The following is a 17,235-nucleotide window of genomic DNA, read 5'->3' on the forward strand; positions in this document are numbered from 1 at the left end:
CCACATTTGGTCTCACTTTATATTAATTAACACACACACATTTTCCAAAAAAAATTGAACATGAAATAATCTGTGCAGTAAATTACTCTAGTAAGTGCCAGATCTATTTATTTTACAAATTAGGAAGAGCAGTTTTATTTCAAAGCATGAACTTTCAGAGCTAAGGACTATATACTTAGAAAATATATTTCTCCTATGTACATTGAACAAAATGTTCAATGACATTTGACAAAAACAGACGTTATCCACTCATAGTACTGCTCATGACAGCAAACCAAAGGTTGTGCTGCAAGATATTATAATATCTTTTAAAAATAGCACAGATAATTTTTTATCTAAGGTGAAAAAAAGCAGTAAGTAGCATTTATTAGCAGTTTTTAAAACTTGGTGTTCAGAGCACAAAGCCGCATTTAAGTTGATTTCTATGTGGCAAAGCTCAGTGTGTCTGTTTCAGTGAGCAATTGGTGTCATTAGGCCTGAATTATTTTAATTATTATCAACAAATGGTACTGGAGCCATGTAGCATTGCTTTTCCTATTGAACTTGAATAAGCAGCTAAAGACTTCTCACTTGCTCTCTTGGCTCAGCACCAGAAACAGACCATTACAATGAGTTTTAAGTACCAGCACAAGGCTCAGAGCTAATGAATAATAAAGAAATGTGCATGTTGTTCTTTGTCACCAAGTGTCACCAAATCCCTCCTGATACCTGTAGGAGGAGGAATGCTTTTCTCTGGCCACGCTTGCATTACTGAGTGTAAATGATTTTAACCTGGAAGGAAAATGGCATTGAGGCCAGTATTGATCCCTGGTGCCTGTGTCAGCCTCAGGCTGTGGCAGAGCAGGGGGATGTGGGTTTGGCCCAGCAGCATCAGCCATGGGGATGTTCCAGTGTCTTGAGTGCTGCCAGTGTCTGCCTTGAGCACTGCAGGACTTTACACACACTCCACTTACTGTGTGATGGTAACAGGGCAGGATTTCAGCTGGATTCATTACCTTGGGCTGCAGAAATGGAAAAATGAAAAGAATTTTTAAAAATTTATGCTCTCCATGAGTACTAATCTCCTTCCAGATCTGTATCCTGCATATAGATTTGTCATCAGATTTACGTGTTGTCCAGCTCAACTTCACCTTTTTAGGAGTGGAATCCAGTTAAATGATTTAGAAAAATGAGATTTCTCTGAGGTCTGCTCAGAGAGAACTGGGTGTTGTGCTTCTGACATGATTGGCAGGTGGGTGACCTCTGATGGACAAGTGCAGTGGTCACTGGTGGTGTTTTATGCATAAGAACACAATCCTGCTAATGGAACACTGCTGCTGTCAGGCCTCCTTGCTTCTCAGACATGGCATTCTTGTGACTTGATTTATTCTGGTCCAGCTTGGATTATGTGCTTTACCTTACCTTGTACCTGCAATGGTTTCATGTCCATCAGCACTGCTAGAATGTTACCTTATTATTACTTTCAGTGTAGGCCTATGCGAATTTGTAAATGTTTCTCTACAAACTTTGGTTAGTTTTACTGAATTCTGGTTGTGGTTTTTTTCTCTTTACTCAGGTTAGTGTTCCAGATGACCATAATGCCACTGCAGGCAGAAGTGTAAATAAGCAGGTATTTGAAGGTTTAACAACAGGACTTCTGAGGGTAGCTGCTGTGATTTTCAGATGTCTCATCTCCAGCTTCCCAGATGGAAACAGCCACTCTACTGCCCTGAAGATATTACAGGAAGTGAAAAGTAAATCCTCACAAGTGGAAGCCTTCAGCAGCAGAGTCCAAGACCTAATCAGGTTTAAAAAACTATAATGAAACTTTTTAAAGTATTCCTTATGAGAGAGAAAGCAAATTGCATCGATTTAAGAGAGGAACAAACTGCTTTAACCTTGATGCAGTGAGAGTAGTTTGTGTGGGTAGTCAAGAAGACTACTGAAATACTATATTCTCAATCAAAAATGTTCTTAAAAAAACTGCAGACAAAGAAATACAGAAACCCAAGATTTTTTTATTTTTGGACTTGTTTTTAATGTTCTTTCCATTAATTTTCTCTCCTGATTATGTAGGAGCTAGTTTCCATGCATTTTTCTCTCAGCTCTCTATGCCAACCGTGTGTGCCCATTGCCTATGGGCTCTCATGTCATACCTGCATTCATATAAGCTGGTCCAAAAAAATACATTTCCTATTATAAAAATCACCCAGTCATTCCTAGAATCCGATCTTATCTGATCCTGATCTGATCTTATTTTAATAGCTGAACCGAAATATATTAGTACATGCATAATTAATACATGTTTTAAATATATGAAACTAATATATATCCAGCAGTATACTAGACTTGCTAAAAGTGCACAGTTTCACTGGTAAGCTATATAAATAGTTATCAATAAATTGTTATATTAATAGTCACCAGTGTGTCTTCAGCCCTCTGAAGAAATGAAGTTCTTCTTTATATGCTACTGAAAATATGTCACAGTGAGCCCTCAGACGTTTCAAAGTCTGGTGTGATGCTGATGGAGACAAAGAGGACATCTGGAGGAGAAAAGCAAAACAAGTAGTTGTCATAGATACCAGTGACCTCTAAAACTTCTGTGTTCTCATGTAACTCTCCTTCTCCCCAAACAGGTTTTGATAGAGTGTGAAATTTCAGGATGTTGTATTCTGCAATTTATGAATGGGAGGGTGGGAGGTCTGTGCTGAGCAGACATCTGACACTGGCTGGGCCCAGCACAGGCAGACCCTCAAGATAAGGAGAGACATGAGAATCTGAGCAGGTCCCTCACCTGAGGCACTTTAGAGGATCTGGTTATAAATGGGGAATGAAAGGCATGATGACAAGGTAATGGTGCAATTAGGACAAAAAGAGAGAGGGCATTTTAAACCAGTCAAAAACAGACAAATTCTGTCATTAATGAGAATCTTTCACCTCCAGGTCATTGTATCATATGTCATGGGGAGTTGATTAAGTGAGAGTTTTAGGAAGATGGGTGAAGAAAGAGGAGCACTGAATTTTTTTTTTTTTTTTTTTTCCTATTTGGGACTATTAGACCTGGTGCATAAACACCAATTATCTATGTGCTGTCTGGGTATCAAAAGGGTAGCCAGGTTATTTCAGCTGTGCTCCTGTGGGTAAAAAGAGATGGAGGCAATAGATTAGAGAGCTTTGACATTCCACTTGTGTGTGTGCTCAGCTCCTCGAGGAAGGGAGAGCTCCATGCATCTTCCTGATGTCTCCGGGTGCCAGGGAGGAATAGTCCCAGCAGACTGAAAGCTCTCATCCATTTCCTCTCTGCCAGAGGAGCAGCTGCTCTGTGCCCAGGTGTGGGTGGGAAGGAGGGGGACAGTGGACACAGTTTGCAGGTGTCACACTGTAGAGATGCTGCTGGGGAAGAGAATGCTGATGAGAAAGGTTGTGCCTTTTTGTGAGCCACCATCTATCAGCATTAGCTCTGGTTTATTTAGTTCTTCCTCTTCCCTCCTATTTCTCAGAGCTGTTTCCAGCACTCAGCATTTCTCTGTGACTGTGATGTATCTAACACCCAGCTCTGTTCCTGGAATTATTCCACTAATGCAGGAGAACTTGTTTATCACCTGTGTGATCAGGTGGATTGCTTAGATCAAAATTGGCAAGAAACTTAATGCTAGTAACCTTTCATGTTGCTAAATAGAACAGACAAATTTACCAGCACAATGAGTGTGCACTTAATAATCTTTGTGCATCTTTAGGTGTTTTTAACTGCTGTACTTCAGCAGCTTTAAAAATCTTCCATGCTGCAGTTCAACTTCTTGCATTATATCCAGTGTATTTTTATTCTTAATTCCTTCACTTCTTCCAAAAGCTCTGTGTCACTAGGGTGGACATTGGCAGAGAAATCTGTCTTTGAGCAACAGCAGTGTCTGAAAAGTAGGAGGTTTTCTTCTCTAGTGTCAAAATCCCTGTTCTTTCAAAATTAGACTGTAGGACATGTTGTGAGGGAATAGTTATCTTTAATAAACAGTTGTACTTCTGTGAGAAGCATTATCTAATCAATAGTCTTTATTGATAGAATCAGTGTTATTTAATAATGTTCCCTGTTGAGTCAAGTTAGGGTGGTCTGGTCAAGTCTGGCAAAGTTAAAGCCAGTGGTGTTCCCTTCTCTAGGAGCTCTGTCCTTGGAGCCATCTCTGCCAAGTTCCCTTTAGGAGCAGCTGCTGAGACAGTGATCTCAGGGGGGTTGGTGTAGGCAGGGTAGGAACAGGGGATCATTTGTTGGTGTCTGAAGGCAATGACTTCCCCATGTCTTTTCAGCACAGGATAGAACTGCAGTTCTTCTGGTTTTGACAAAAGGTTTCTCCTGCTTCGTAGGAGTGGAGGAAAATAGAAAGAAAATTAGAGGGGAAAGAAAGGGAGATGATTATAGTGGACCTTTGTGTCCACAAAGAGAGTTGATCTCACCTAAGTCAGCAGAATATGGTGGTTGAGAAGGGCTAAAGCCTGAGAAGCTGGATGTTTGTGGTAGAAAAGCAAAGTAGGTAAAGTGAGGTGATATCAGCAAAGTGATGTGGAAAAATACATCTGTGCATGGTTTGAGTGGAGTTGATAATGATCAAGGTGTAAGAGAACCTGCTGTGGACAGAGAGATCTTGGTACAAGGATGAAGAGCAGATTTTGTGGACATATATTTCCAAGCTATTAGAAATTCAAAGAAGGAACTTCAGCAGCTGTGATCTGAGGATCAGTAATGATGATCTGGTTAACCCTAATAAAAAAGAAGGCAGTTTTCAGTTTTTTAAAAAAAGCACTACATGGTTTTCTCTATATTGAATTTGATTGTGTCCTGTGGAGATTTTTTTATATTGATCCTTCTATACTGATGGTAGAAGGTTGTTAATATTCTATTAGTCCCTGAGCTGTTGCATATATGTTTTTATAAGAGGGGAACAAAGCCCAGCAATTGGCCAGTGGTTGCTATGATGTATGAATTGCTATAAAACATTATCTGGGCAACATCATTGTCTTCTTGAATTAGTGTGTTCTACAGAGTTTACCTCTTCATGCTAAAAAGAAATTGTGTTGTTGCAGAGCTATCAAGATTATTATAAATCATCTAACTATGGCAAAATTCCATTGTCCTCCTAGCAGTATGCTAAAATAAACATTTATACTCATCTTTCTTGTACAGTATAATACAAATTATCCTACAACTCTCAGATCTCGTAACAAAAACTACTGATAGTCACAGAGAGCCAGACCTGAAGTTATTGTAATCAAAATTGTTTTATTGAACCCTTTCAGAAGGAGTATTTAAGTGATCACAACCTGCTTTTTGAGTGGTTTGATAGCAGAGAAGCAAAAATTATTTCTTTTGCAAAGTTACCAAAACTGTTGTGGAACTATTTTTTGTAATACACTTTTTCCTGTGTTTGTAGTTACGTGGTGAACATGGGACTGGTGGACAAACTGTGCTGCTGTTTCCTTTCTGTGCAAGGCCCTGTGGATGAGAACCCCAATGTAGCAAGTTTCCTGCAGAGTGCCACAGCAGTGCTGCATGGCATGTGCCAGCTGTGCTGGGCTCTCAGTGGAAGGTGGGTACAGTGCTCCATGGTGTGTGCCAGCTGTGCCTGGCTCTCAGGGGAAGGTGGGTACAGTGCTCCATGGTGTGTGCCAGCTGTGCCTGGCTCTCAGTGGAAGGTGGGTACAGTGCTCCATGGTGTGTGCCAGCTGTGCCTGGCTCTCAGTGGAAGGTGGGTGCCATGGTGCTCAGGCAGGGGCCTCCTGCTGAGGCTGCCAGCCAGAACTGTGAGACACACAGGGACAGAAACAGTGCTGGAAATTGCCTCTGTTCAGCCTCTTGCCAGCAATCTGTAATCTTGCACTGAGCCTGCTTCTTATAAGCCACCTATCAGAATTGCAAACTTTGCCTCCTTTACTCATCATTCCCCACAGACTTTTATCACTGATAGTTTGAATGTCCAGTCTCAAAGACTTCAAGAGGTACTTTATTATGGGCTAAAATCAACTGTTAATTGATTTGTCTCTATGATTTATCTCTAGAGCAGCCTAGTTCAGCTCTTGCTCTTTAAAATACCACTGTCAGTAAGGGAACTCTATTTTCCATAAAGAAAGCTATTACTAGATTTGTCAGGGAATTTTCTAATGCAAAATGCTTGTTGTTGTAACCTAACCAAGGCTGTGGGAAGTGTGCATGAGGGTTTGTGCCTGCCAGCAAATCTGGACTTCTGTGGTCTGCAGTGTAGGACAGCTTGACACTCATGTGGGAGTCACAATTTCAGAGCTTTGGGCTGCACTTCCTAGAACCTACCACACCATTACTGTTACACATTTCAGGAAAAATCAAGGCTGGCAGGATTTCACAATGCATTCCTGAAGGGTAAAATGATGCTAGGGTTGAAAAAGAAGAGCTAATAAAACATAGGATAAGAAACAAAGCTTTAGGTAAAAGCTGTTGCTGGTAGCCAGGGACACAAACACATGGAAAAAGAACTGCAAGAAATATGAGCCCAAAGAGACCATCCCAACTTACTGAAATTTCCCTTTCTGAAAGCTGCCAACTTGGCATTTTAAACTCCAGCAGAGCACTGCCAGAAGTCAAATACTCACTAAATAAAATAATAAAAATATCACCCTTCTGTTAGTGGAATAATAGCTCTAGCTGAGAGTGAGTAATACAATATTTGCAATTTCTGTAGCAGGCACACACTTCACCAAAATATTAGAGATCTTTGCACCCCAAAATAGTACAGCACTGCACACATACATCCATCAAGAACATCTGTTCTTTGTAGCACCAGGATAATTTTGGGGGTTGAGTGTTTTTCTTCACAGTTACACCAAGAAGTATCTGATCCTACCATGTCCATAAGCAGCAATGCTCTGGATTTTATCCAAAGGTGCTGGTTGTTCCTGATTCCAGGTTACATTGTTCATTTGAGCATGAGAAGAAATGAGAGGAATGAACCTGGAGATTTCAAAACTGTTGTCTTTCACTTCAAGATCAAAAGCCTTGATGTAACTGATTAGAAGGGCAATTTAAATCACATGTCTTTCATCACCTGAGCCCCTGTCATTTAAGCAGTGTAATTCTGTCTTGTCACAGCAGTCCTCAGTGCTGGAGGTGATTTAAGTGGAAAAAGGTACTGCCAAACACAGATTAAGGTGGCGGGAACAGAGCTCAAATTTATTGAATTCTTAAATATGACACACTACAGTAATACATGATGTGTGATACCTGTTTGCAGCACAAAAGGCAGCCCCTCTGTGAGAAGGACAGATGCCTCTTTCATTCCTGGTGAATGGGGTGGTGGCACTGCAGCCTTTGCTGTGAGCTTTTCTCACTCAGCTCAGCTGATACAGGTTTGTGACAGCAGCCTGCCTGTCACAGCCCTCTGTGCATCCCAGCCCTCTGATCAGCCAAGGGCTGAGCTTGTTACTGACGTTTGAGGAGCCCAGCAAGTATTTCAAGTGCTCTGACACTGTAGCATGAAAAGAAGTTTTGCCAAAATAATGGCAGGCTTTCACCATTGTTGCAAGAGCAAATTTGAAATGTTCTTTTCATATATCCTCCTGTATAAAGTGGTTCCAGGTTGGAAATTTCTTTATGCTCCTCATTGGTAACCAGGGGATGGGGATATAAATTAATCTGGTTTTTTTTGTTTTTCATGGAGATTTTCAGGCTGTTACCTGTCACATAGGAAGTTGTCATTCCATATGTAATCCATGAGAGCCCTGTGGTGGTGCTGTCTGGCTGTGTGCAGATCTCAGCACTCAGCAGTGAGTGGCACAGTGGGAAGCTGACACAGGACAGTAAATGCTGGGTGGGGTACCAGGACCACCCCAGGGCTCAAACCAGCCCAGCACAACTGGGAAATGCCCAATGAGCTGTGGGATCCTTCTCCTGTGCATTCAGATCCCAGCAGGTTGTTGGGAACTGTACTGCAGCTGTAATTGCTGTATCCCCAGAGGGCCAGAAGTTCTTGTTCAAAACTCAGGTTTGAAACAATTAAAAGATCCAGTCCTGTGGGTACAAAGTATGTTGGGCCATTTCTGGAGCTCTGAGGTAGGAAGAGCTGTCAATCTGACTTTCCTGCCTTCCTCAAAAGCACATCTCATGAAACTGCAAATTCAGCAGAGTATTTCTAAACCAAGCTCTGGATTGACACCCAGTGTGTATTTGGACAGTTCCTTCAGGGAAAGAATTCTGTAGGCATTGAAGAGATCTCAGCCAGGTCCCTCTCTGCACGTGCCTCTACCTCAGGCAAGGTGTCACAACAATAGTGATTATTAGAGAATAGCCTCAAATGATTTTTTATATATATATATAAATCAACATTATCTTTTTAAATGAGGTCTGTGGTTGATATAATGTAGATGGTAAAATTTTAAGACATGAATTAAGAGACTACTTTTATTACTGTGGTAGACTTATAAGGAAAAAAAAGTCCAAAATCATGGAGTTAGATACAGTAAAGAAAAGTCTTACTAATGTAGAAGCATAAATTGGAGGATTTTCAATTTTAAAATCATAAAATGTTATTGAAATAAGGGAATATATTCTGAACATATGTTATAAACATACCCTATTATAAGAGAGGCATTTTCTTTCCATTAATGATCAAGGTCTTTAAAAAAGATTTAACTTTGATATTGATCTTACTTTTCAAATTATCATTTTTGATACTGGCCAATAAATGCTTGATTGATTCTTTTAATTGAAATTTTGCTGTGAATGGAATAGCAGATTTTCCAAAAGAACAATTGTTGAAAACCTTAATAACTTGTTATCCTGTTTCAAGCTTGTTTTGATACTTTTTGTCCTATTCTCTTACACAGAGAGAATCATTGAGGGTGACTTGAGACCTCTAACTGGAAGTCCCAATTTTCTGATGCTGTTTTGCATCTATAGCTAACAGTGGAGGTGAGAGCTCCTTCCTCCCTGATGAGTTTTTTTAAAAAAAGGTGTATGAGAGCTGAAAACAGGGCATTGTCCCTTATTGTTTGTAGGGAAAATCAGAAAATGCAGCAGGTCTGAATATTGAGCTCTCTCTGCTGAGCAGGTGAACCTGGCATTTGATACTTAGGCTTGAAAATTGTGACCCTGGTAATGCTTAACTGACTTTTGCTCACCATTACGAGTAACAGTAGCCAGAATTGAAAACAGAGACATTTTTACTAACCTGAAATAAAACAAAATATTAAATACACTTTGTATGGAATAACAACATTGTGTGGCCATATAGACCTCTTGGAATCTGTGTGCAATTGCAGATGTCCAGTAGCAATGTTCAAGATGACAGCCCTGATTTCCAAGTGTATCGTTGGAAGTATGACAGATTCAAGGCCTCTTTTGGGCCCTCAGGTCCTGACTACACATCTGGAATGTGCTTGGCTTGTACCCACAGGACAGAAAACAATGAGCAGGCCTGGAATGCAAGGAGCATTAATGAAGGCATGACCCTGCAACCTCAGCCCAGCCTTCCCTAAGAGCAGGGGGAACACTGAGTGAGTGAGGATCTCCATGGCAGATCTTTTGTCAGCATAGCAAAGGTTCTGCTGTGTTCCTGTCTTCTCCTGTACTGCCCAGAGTTCATCCAGCCTAGATCCCCTTTCCCTAGTTCTCTGGACCTGAGGTTGCTGTCCCAGAAGTTGCTGCTCTGTGGAGGGCTGGAGTCAATGCCTTGTGTCACTTTTGCCCATGAGTGTGAGTGAATAAAGTCACAGTGTCCCAGAGTTACTGCAGGGAGCAGGGGAAAGCAGTGCAGCACTGCAGGGTAAGGGTCAGTCACTGGGGCAGCACAGCAGAGAGCAATAACAATATCCAAGGAGGATACTGCATTGTGCATAAGGGAGTATTGCAAATAATAGTCCCTCAAATTATGTAGATCCTTTGGAGCTCCAGCTGTTCAAAAATTTTGCTGTCTTCTCTATTTAAGAATTGCCTTCAAGCTTTCTCATTACCCCAGGAAAATGCAGTGCCAGAGCAGAGCAGTAGTGAAATAGCTGCTGTTCTATCCCAGAGCAGTGGTGGGGTGTATAAATGTGTGTCAGCAGCTGATGAAGCTGTGGTTACCAGCTGCAGAGGCAGAAAGCTGCAGATGCAGGTCAGGCCCAGGGAAACCCTGCCTGTCCTGCCCCAGATGCACATGGAAGTGGCCTGGGCTCACTTTTATTGCAGTCATTAAGATAATGTCTGCTTTGGCTGCTGCATGGGGAATCAGATGCAAGTCTGTCTGAACCTTGGTTTTGCTTCTCACCACTTCCAAGGGACCCCAGCTCCAGCAAGTGCTGTTAAACTAACTCTAACTTGTGTCTGAAGGCTTCATTTCATCACCTCTGTGCAGCACTGCAGTCCCTGCTTGGCAGTGGGAATTGCAGCAAGGTCTGACAGGTGCTAAATACTTCCTTGTTCTTCTTTTATTATTATTTGGCCTCTTTATTTTGACATCTTTTTCTAAATAAAATAATTTAGAAGCAAAAAGTACTGATGACAGTTTTTAAATCCTAATAATAAGAAACCCCAACAGATTATATTCTAAGCCTCTTGGAAACTCATGTTTTCATTTCACTCAGTGTTTTTAATCAGGAGTATATATTTCAAATATACAAACATTATAATGTATACCCTTAGAGGGGCTTGTCTGCTTGTTAGCTCAGCCAGTTTTTAAAACAATATATTTTCAGATATAAACAGTTTGCTCATATTGAAGCTTGGAGAAATTGTAGTTTTATACTTGTTCTGCAGAGTATGCTGTTTCTTATCAAGCTGTATTGAATTCCTGTTTTTAATAAATAGTAGTGTATTTTAAGCAACAAAGTAACACTGCTTAATATCTTTCTTTCTTGTGATGGATATATCCACATTTTTTAATTCTTAAATTCTTTTTGTAAGTCATAGATCACATACCAGTTCCTGAAAGCTCTTGATGGCCAAGCTGAAAATCACAGTGGCAGCCCATAATGAAAATTCTGTGCATTTCATTAAACCTTTTTTTTTTATTTTAAGATAGTGCAGGTTGTTTGACCACAATATAAATATTTGTCTGTTCTTCTGTATTTATATTTAAGACATAATAATTGTGACCAGTAAAGTTTGAAAGCCTGTTTGTTTTCCCAGCTCTGTCACCCAGTGTAAAAAATCCAGTGGGTCGTGCTTCCCTTCAGGGATTAATTGAAGAGGTTTTGTCCATAGTGACTATTTTACTTTTGCAGCTGTTACAGACTCAGAGACAAAATTCCTTTAAATAGGAGAATTAAGAATTGCAGCTCTAGGAATCTGATCTCTTAACTTCAGTTATGTAAAGTCTGATTTTCTGGTGTGACGTTGTCATCTTATGTTATGAAGGTTTTGGGGGGTTTTTGCTTCAGTCTGTCCCAACAGAACTGAATTTTCATTGGGCTCATGTTCTGAGGTGAACTAAAAATCTGCTAAATGTATGAAACCCCAGTGTTGTGCAGAGGTGACAAAAATCACTTAGAGCAGTAGAGGCAGAGGTTCATGCTTTATTTTACATAATTACATATAGGGTTTTTTGCATTCTAAAGCCCACAGCAAGTACAAGTAACTTATTTTACTTTTGTATTGTAAACATTTAGGATTAAAGTGGTGGAACCAACAGTTCAGTTCAACAGGAGCCAGTGTTCTGATCACATATACGTTAGCTGTAGTACAGGCAACGTCCGAAATGAATTTTTTCTGGCAGTTCCTTCAATCCATCAAATCTAGCAGAGATTTTTAATTTTTCTTTAACAGTTTTGTGCTGTACAAACTTCAAAATTTTTCATCTTTTCTGTGAAAAATCTAATGCTTGCATTTAGTTATTTTACTATTGACTTTTTAATGTATATTTTAATTCATTCTCTGCCCCAGAGCAGCACAAAATTGTAAAAGGATTTCATCCAGCAATGTAAGCTTTCTCATATGGAATTGTTTAAAAATAATGATGGAGTGAGAGTTGAAAGCAAGCTAACTTTAACCTTTGGTAAAATTGGTCAATCTTCTGATTGCACAGAGTCAGAAAAAAATTCTGTGAGGTATCATATGCAGTAATTAATTTGGGGTTATCATTTGACTGTGAGTGTACTTTTCTGTTTTGTACAGCTGAAAAAGCTAAGAGTGAAGTTGGGTTGGCAGGAGGAGCTGTGCTCTCATGTGATCCTGTGGCAATAAACATTCTAGTTAGTTGAGTGTAACTAAGTGATGGTTAGCACATTTTGGCTACTGCATCCTGCAGAATAAATCCTGGGATACCAGGGAGCCCAGACAGAGCAGGGCTGTGCTCAGGGTGGTCCCAGAGCTGCCAGCTCTCCCTCCTCAGGGAGGGACCCTCGTCATCTGTGCCTCCCTCCCTGCCAGGCTGATGTGCCAGCGCACCTGGAACTTTGCAGCAGGGATCTCCAAAGGCACAGCTGGCACAGGCAGGTGGTGGCTCAGGAAGTGTCTCTGCTGACTCCATTCACACACACTCACTTAGAGACCACAGAGCTTCAAAATGAAGATTTGGGGCATGGATTCCAGGCATAGGGAAAGCAAAGCCCTGCCATAAATTGTTGTGCAGCGTAGCCCCACCCAAACACACTTAGCACACTTAGAACTCTAAGAGTTTTTTCCACTTTTTTTTTTTTTTTTTTGTGGAGTAAATCTTAGGGTCTTAAGGAGAGCAGACACAACTATGTTGCTTTTGTTCTTACCATGTTTTGCTAAAGATCTGATTCTTGTGTCACAGGCTTGTGGACTACTCATGCAGTGTGGGGTGGTTTTTGTGCAGCACAGGTGTCCTTGGGACATTGGTCCTGGGGTAGCAGCAAAGGGTGCAGCACTGAACAGCTTTTTCAGCAGCACTGAATATTCACAGATTGTAAATAGAAATAACTCAGAAATGGTACCATTAGTGCCAATTTCAGATGAGAGCACTCCTTTACATCATCTGGTAAGGTAAAGGTAAAGATGTGAGGGGACAGTGGTGGAAACAGATGGGTGCCAGTACAGCAAGTTGTGTACAGCCCAAATACTGTCCTGTCAGCTGAGCCCAGGGCTGCTCTGGCACCTGAGGAAAGCAGGTTCCTCATCCTGCTCTGCCTCTTTCCCTCCCTGCGGTCCAAGGAAGGGATGGAGTGCTGCTGACAGACAGAATTCTCATGGACAGACACTGGTTTGGGTAAGGTGGTGCTTTCTTGCCTGCTTTATTTGCTTCACTGGGAAAAGCGAAAATGACAGAACAAGATGATGGTTGCCAAAACGTGGTTGTTGCTGAGCTCATGGTTTAGTTTCTCTGTTGAAGAAGTCTGTCTGCAATTGTAAAAAGCAGGATTAGTCATCCTGCCTAGAATCTGTGTTGGAAATGTCACTGGAGCCAGTGTTTGTAGCAGAGGAGTGCAGGGTGCTCGTGGTACAGATCCAGAGAGATTATTGAGAGCTGCTCTAGTCAAGGTAAAGCTCCTTTCTGATTCTGCTCAACAGGAATATTCTGAGCCCTCTGAGTGTCTGGTCTTTGCTTTCTTAAACTGAAGTTTTCTGACTTACAGATTATTTTAGAAAGTGGTTCTTATTTTCACTTCCATTTCCTTTGCTTTTAGAAGTTATAAAAGGGGAAAATGCCCTCATTTAAGTTGTCCTTTTATAATATTTTCTCATATAGTCTGTCATATTTTCCTTTAATTACAGCAAGGAATCATATATAAACTCAATCTTTGTAGTCTCTTTGATATTGAAACTTCCTTCTTTTCTTTTTCCTTTTTTTTTTTTCTTTTTTTTTAAGATGGAAATATAGTAGATGAGGTAAAAAACAGTCCTTGATGTAGCATATTTTCATTGTTACTGTTTGCTGTGTTTTATTATTTTAGTGTTTCCTTTGATTACCAATATTGACCAAATATGTTTCCACAATGAAATTCAGGTAATTTATGTTATGGGTTTGAATTAGACTTTGGAGAATATAAAACTTGCTGAATTATTTTAGGGCTTCACTTTGTGCTAGCCTACCCTGCACACATTATTTAGCCTCCAGGGTAGTGATACTCTTAGTCTTCCTTAGTAGTTGTCCTGCATCATCTTCTGGATTATTAATAATATGAAAAAACTGAGTAGTAAAAATCATGAAGGATTATGTGAAGTGTTTTTGGAAGTCTGGATGTGAGAATGGAAAGGGCAGTCCTGAGTTATTTGCCTGTCTGTGCTGATGTCCAAGATAACCAAAAACCTTCTCCATTATTTTATGTGCACACCCAGAAGGTGGCAAAGGGACCCAGTTCCCATGTGCACAAGCTGTGCTGGTTTGTGCTTGCCTGTGCTTTGCTGCCCTGCTGCACTCTCCCCTAACAGCCTCTGAAGTAAGGAGCAGTATGTTTTCCTACTGCTCCACACTTCATTCTTAAATTCCTGCAGACCCATTTGATTAAAATCATCTGTTCCCAGTAACTTATTTCGCTACTTAGGTAGGCAGTTTGTTCCAGTGCCTGCAGCCCATCACTGTGGCAGGAGAGGCTCCAGGGAGTTCTCCCACTGCTGCTGGCTGCTATTGCAAGCAGCAAAGGTGAGAGCAGGCTGCTGACCCGAGGCAGGGCTTGCTTGGAGCCCCTCTGTGCTCCCAGTGTCCCCGGGCTCGGCGCTGGCAGGATGTGAAGCAGGATCCCGAATGATACAGCTGCACTGCAGTTACAGAGAGCATGAGACAGTGCCCTAATCATTGCAGTACTTTCTGGAATGCTGTGGTTTCCCCTTGCTCCCAGCTCAGTGTGTGACCTGGCTGTTCCCTGGCAGGTGCTGCAGCGTGTTTGACAGCGGGCGGCAGGAGCCCACGGGGCTGAGCGCAGCCCTGCAGGCCACGGACCTGGTGGGGGTGCTGCACATGCTCTACTGCGTCCTGTTCCACGGCACCAGCTCCGAGCCCAGCCCTGCCAGCCCCAAGGACAGCTACGCTGCCAGCACCGTGCAGGTGGCCATCCAGAGCTTACGGTTCTTCAACAGCTTTGCTGTTCTTGACCTGCCTGCCTTCCAGGTAACCGATGGTTTAAAACTTTTCTTAGCGGGATGATGTTCGTTATTGATTATATCTTTGGACTAAGTTTTGTCTTTAAGGTCTTAGTTATTGAAGGAGCTTTTAAATGTTAGATTTTGTGCATGAAATTTCTAACTGTTGTTATGTCTGCCATGTAGCTGTGGCTGATGACTTTAACCAAAAAGTGAAAATTTAGAATACTGAATCAAATCCATTATGTTCTCCAATTTATTTTTTACTTGTTTCTAACATAGTGCTTTTTATATTTATTAAGCCCCAAAAGTGTAAAAAGAAAAATCTTAGTCCAAAGGACAAAATAACGGTTTCTTTTATGTGAAAGGATTTGCTTGTATTATAACCACATATTATATTTTCCAGTGCTTTCGGGGGCCACTTGATTTAAGATTGTGCAGCTGAAACTAATAATCGCTTGATATAATTTCTTTAGCAAGTAAAATTTTGTTAACCAAAAATTGGAAAATATATTTTCATAATTTTTATTAAACTAAAAAAAAAATGAGTCCTGAGAAGGAATATTTACCTTTGTCTATGAACAGAAAAATGAATGATTTTGCCATACAAATAGTGGTATATTTCTCAGGTAAGTTAGTAAAGTTGTATTGTTAATGTAAAACCTTTCAGAAGGCATTGCTTTGAAGACACATTTAGCAGCATCAATCTTAAACAATTCAACAGAACAGGTTTCTTTTTCTTTTAATTTGTAATTTTTAGTGTGCTGTACCACACTCTCCGTCTGAAGTGCATTAAACTCAGCGAGAGCTTTTCACAAATGAAGAATTTAGTGTGGCTCCTTCAGTTGGTGTTTCTTGCCATGGACTTTCAGTTTGGTATCATCTGTAACAACAGCAGCAAGACTTGTGTGTGCAGCAGAGTTCATCTGCAGCTGCAGCGCCAATCCAGTCAGGGTTTTTTGCAGGGACAGAAGCAGGATACTGACTGCAGTTTGATTGCACACTACTGACTCCATTCCTTTCTGTCAGTCAAGGCAGTTCCCTCCTGACCTTGGTTCAGCACTCTGGGTGTGTGACAGACTGGCTGTTTGTGTGTTGCTGTAGGTGTTACAGGTGTGTGCCAGAGTCAGCCTTGACTGGAGCAGGTACACTTGGCGGAGGAGCTGTAGCAGATCCCACTGGCTGCAGGGCTGCTCCCTGCTGTCCCAAGAAATCACTGTTCATTTTTAAAACACCATCTCTTGCTTACCCTGTCTGTATTTATCCCTCTACCCACACTGTTACATCCCAGCATTTGTAACAAACAGTCAGCATTAACCTCCAAACCCCACGGTCTGTGTTAGTCTGTTCTACCCAAAATGGTGCAAGTCAGTAACTCTTGCCTGAAGGGTGGCCAGACCCCAGCAGTGGGAGCTGCTTCTCTCAGCTCAGGGGCACAGGGCCCTGCTCAGGAGGTGTCCTGGACTGTGGGCATGCTGTTGTGTGTGATGGACAGGCACACTGGGCTAGCTCAGCAGCTCTCCTTCCCATGCATTAATGGGATTTGTTTCTGTACTGTTAGAAATAACATCCACCTGAGGCAGTTTGCTGGACACTGACCCCGTGGGCCATGTCAGGCTGGCAGACAGAAGAGGGAAGAGCCTCCTGTGTCATCATTATCTCTAAGGAATAGTTTTATCACAAATTGGTAGGACTGTGGAATAGGGGGTTCTGATTAGCAAAAGAGGTCTGGCATTCTCAAGTTTGTATTAGCACAGATGGCTCATGGGTATATATTTCATTTAATTTGACAGTATAAACAATTGAAAGATGGTAGTGAGAAACAGCACAGGGTCCTGAGCTGATATTAATTCTGGCTAAAAAGGAAGCATAGTTTCCTTGAAAAATTAGTTTAACTTTTATACACAAACTCAGGTGCCCTTTGACCTGTTGTTATCAGAGGAGGTCAAACCCAGAGCACTGGGTCACAGCATGCACAGACAGCACTAATTAAATAAGGATGGACCTGAGAACATGGCATTCACATGACATAAAGCAGTAAAAGGTAGCTGTATTGGGCATTAAATTTTGAAAATCCACTGACTTACCAGAATGCTTGAAGTTCAAGATCGAAAGCATCCACAGCTGAGCCTGCTTCCACTGTCAAGGATCCTGCTTTTCTGGGTGTATTTGGAATTCAGCAGGACTAAACTGTGCCACAGTCTGGGATTTATGTATATGTGTTTACCACAGGCTACAAGGTAGAAAATGAAGAAAACTCTGAAATGAAAGAGATTTTCTCA

The 17,235-nt window shown here is 41.3% G+C and overlaps 1 protein-coding gene across 1 annotated transcript in view; it reads left to right on the forward strand.

Annotated features, from left to right (window-relative positions):
* The window catches only part of SCAPER (S-phase cyclin A associated protein in the ER), a 136,337-nt gene that overhangs the window by 98,833 nt on the left and 20,269 nt on the right, over positions 1–17,235 (forward strand). Inside the window, exons 26-28 of the mRNA XM_058811238.1 lie at positions 1,556–1,785; positions 5,400–5,555; positions 14,744–14,981. Of these exons, the coding sequence (XP_058667221.1) occupies positions 1,556–1,785; positions 5,400–5,555; positions 14,744–14,981 (624 nt within the window). The remainder of the gene's footprint in view (positions 1–1,555; positions 1,786–5,399; positions 5,556–14,743; positions 14,982–17,235) is intronic.

Source organism: Ammospiza caudacuta, chromosome 10 (assembly GCF_027887145.1).
Source record: "Ammospiza caudacuta isolate bAmmCau1 chromosome 10, bAmmCau1.pri, whole genome shotgun sequence".
Classification (NCBI taxonomy): Eukaryota; Metazoa; Chordata; class Aves; order Passeriformes; family Passerellidae; genus Ammospiza; species Ammospiza caudacuta.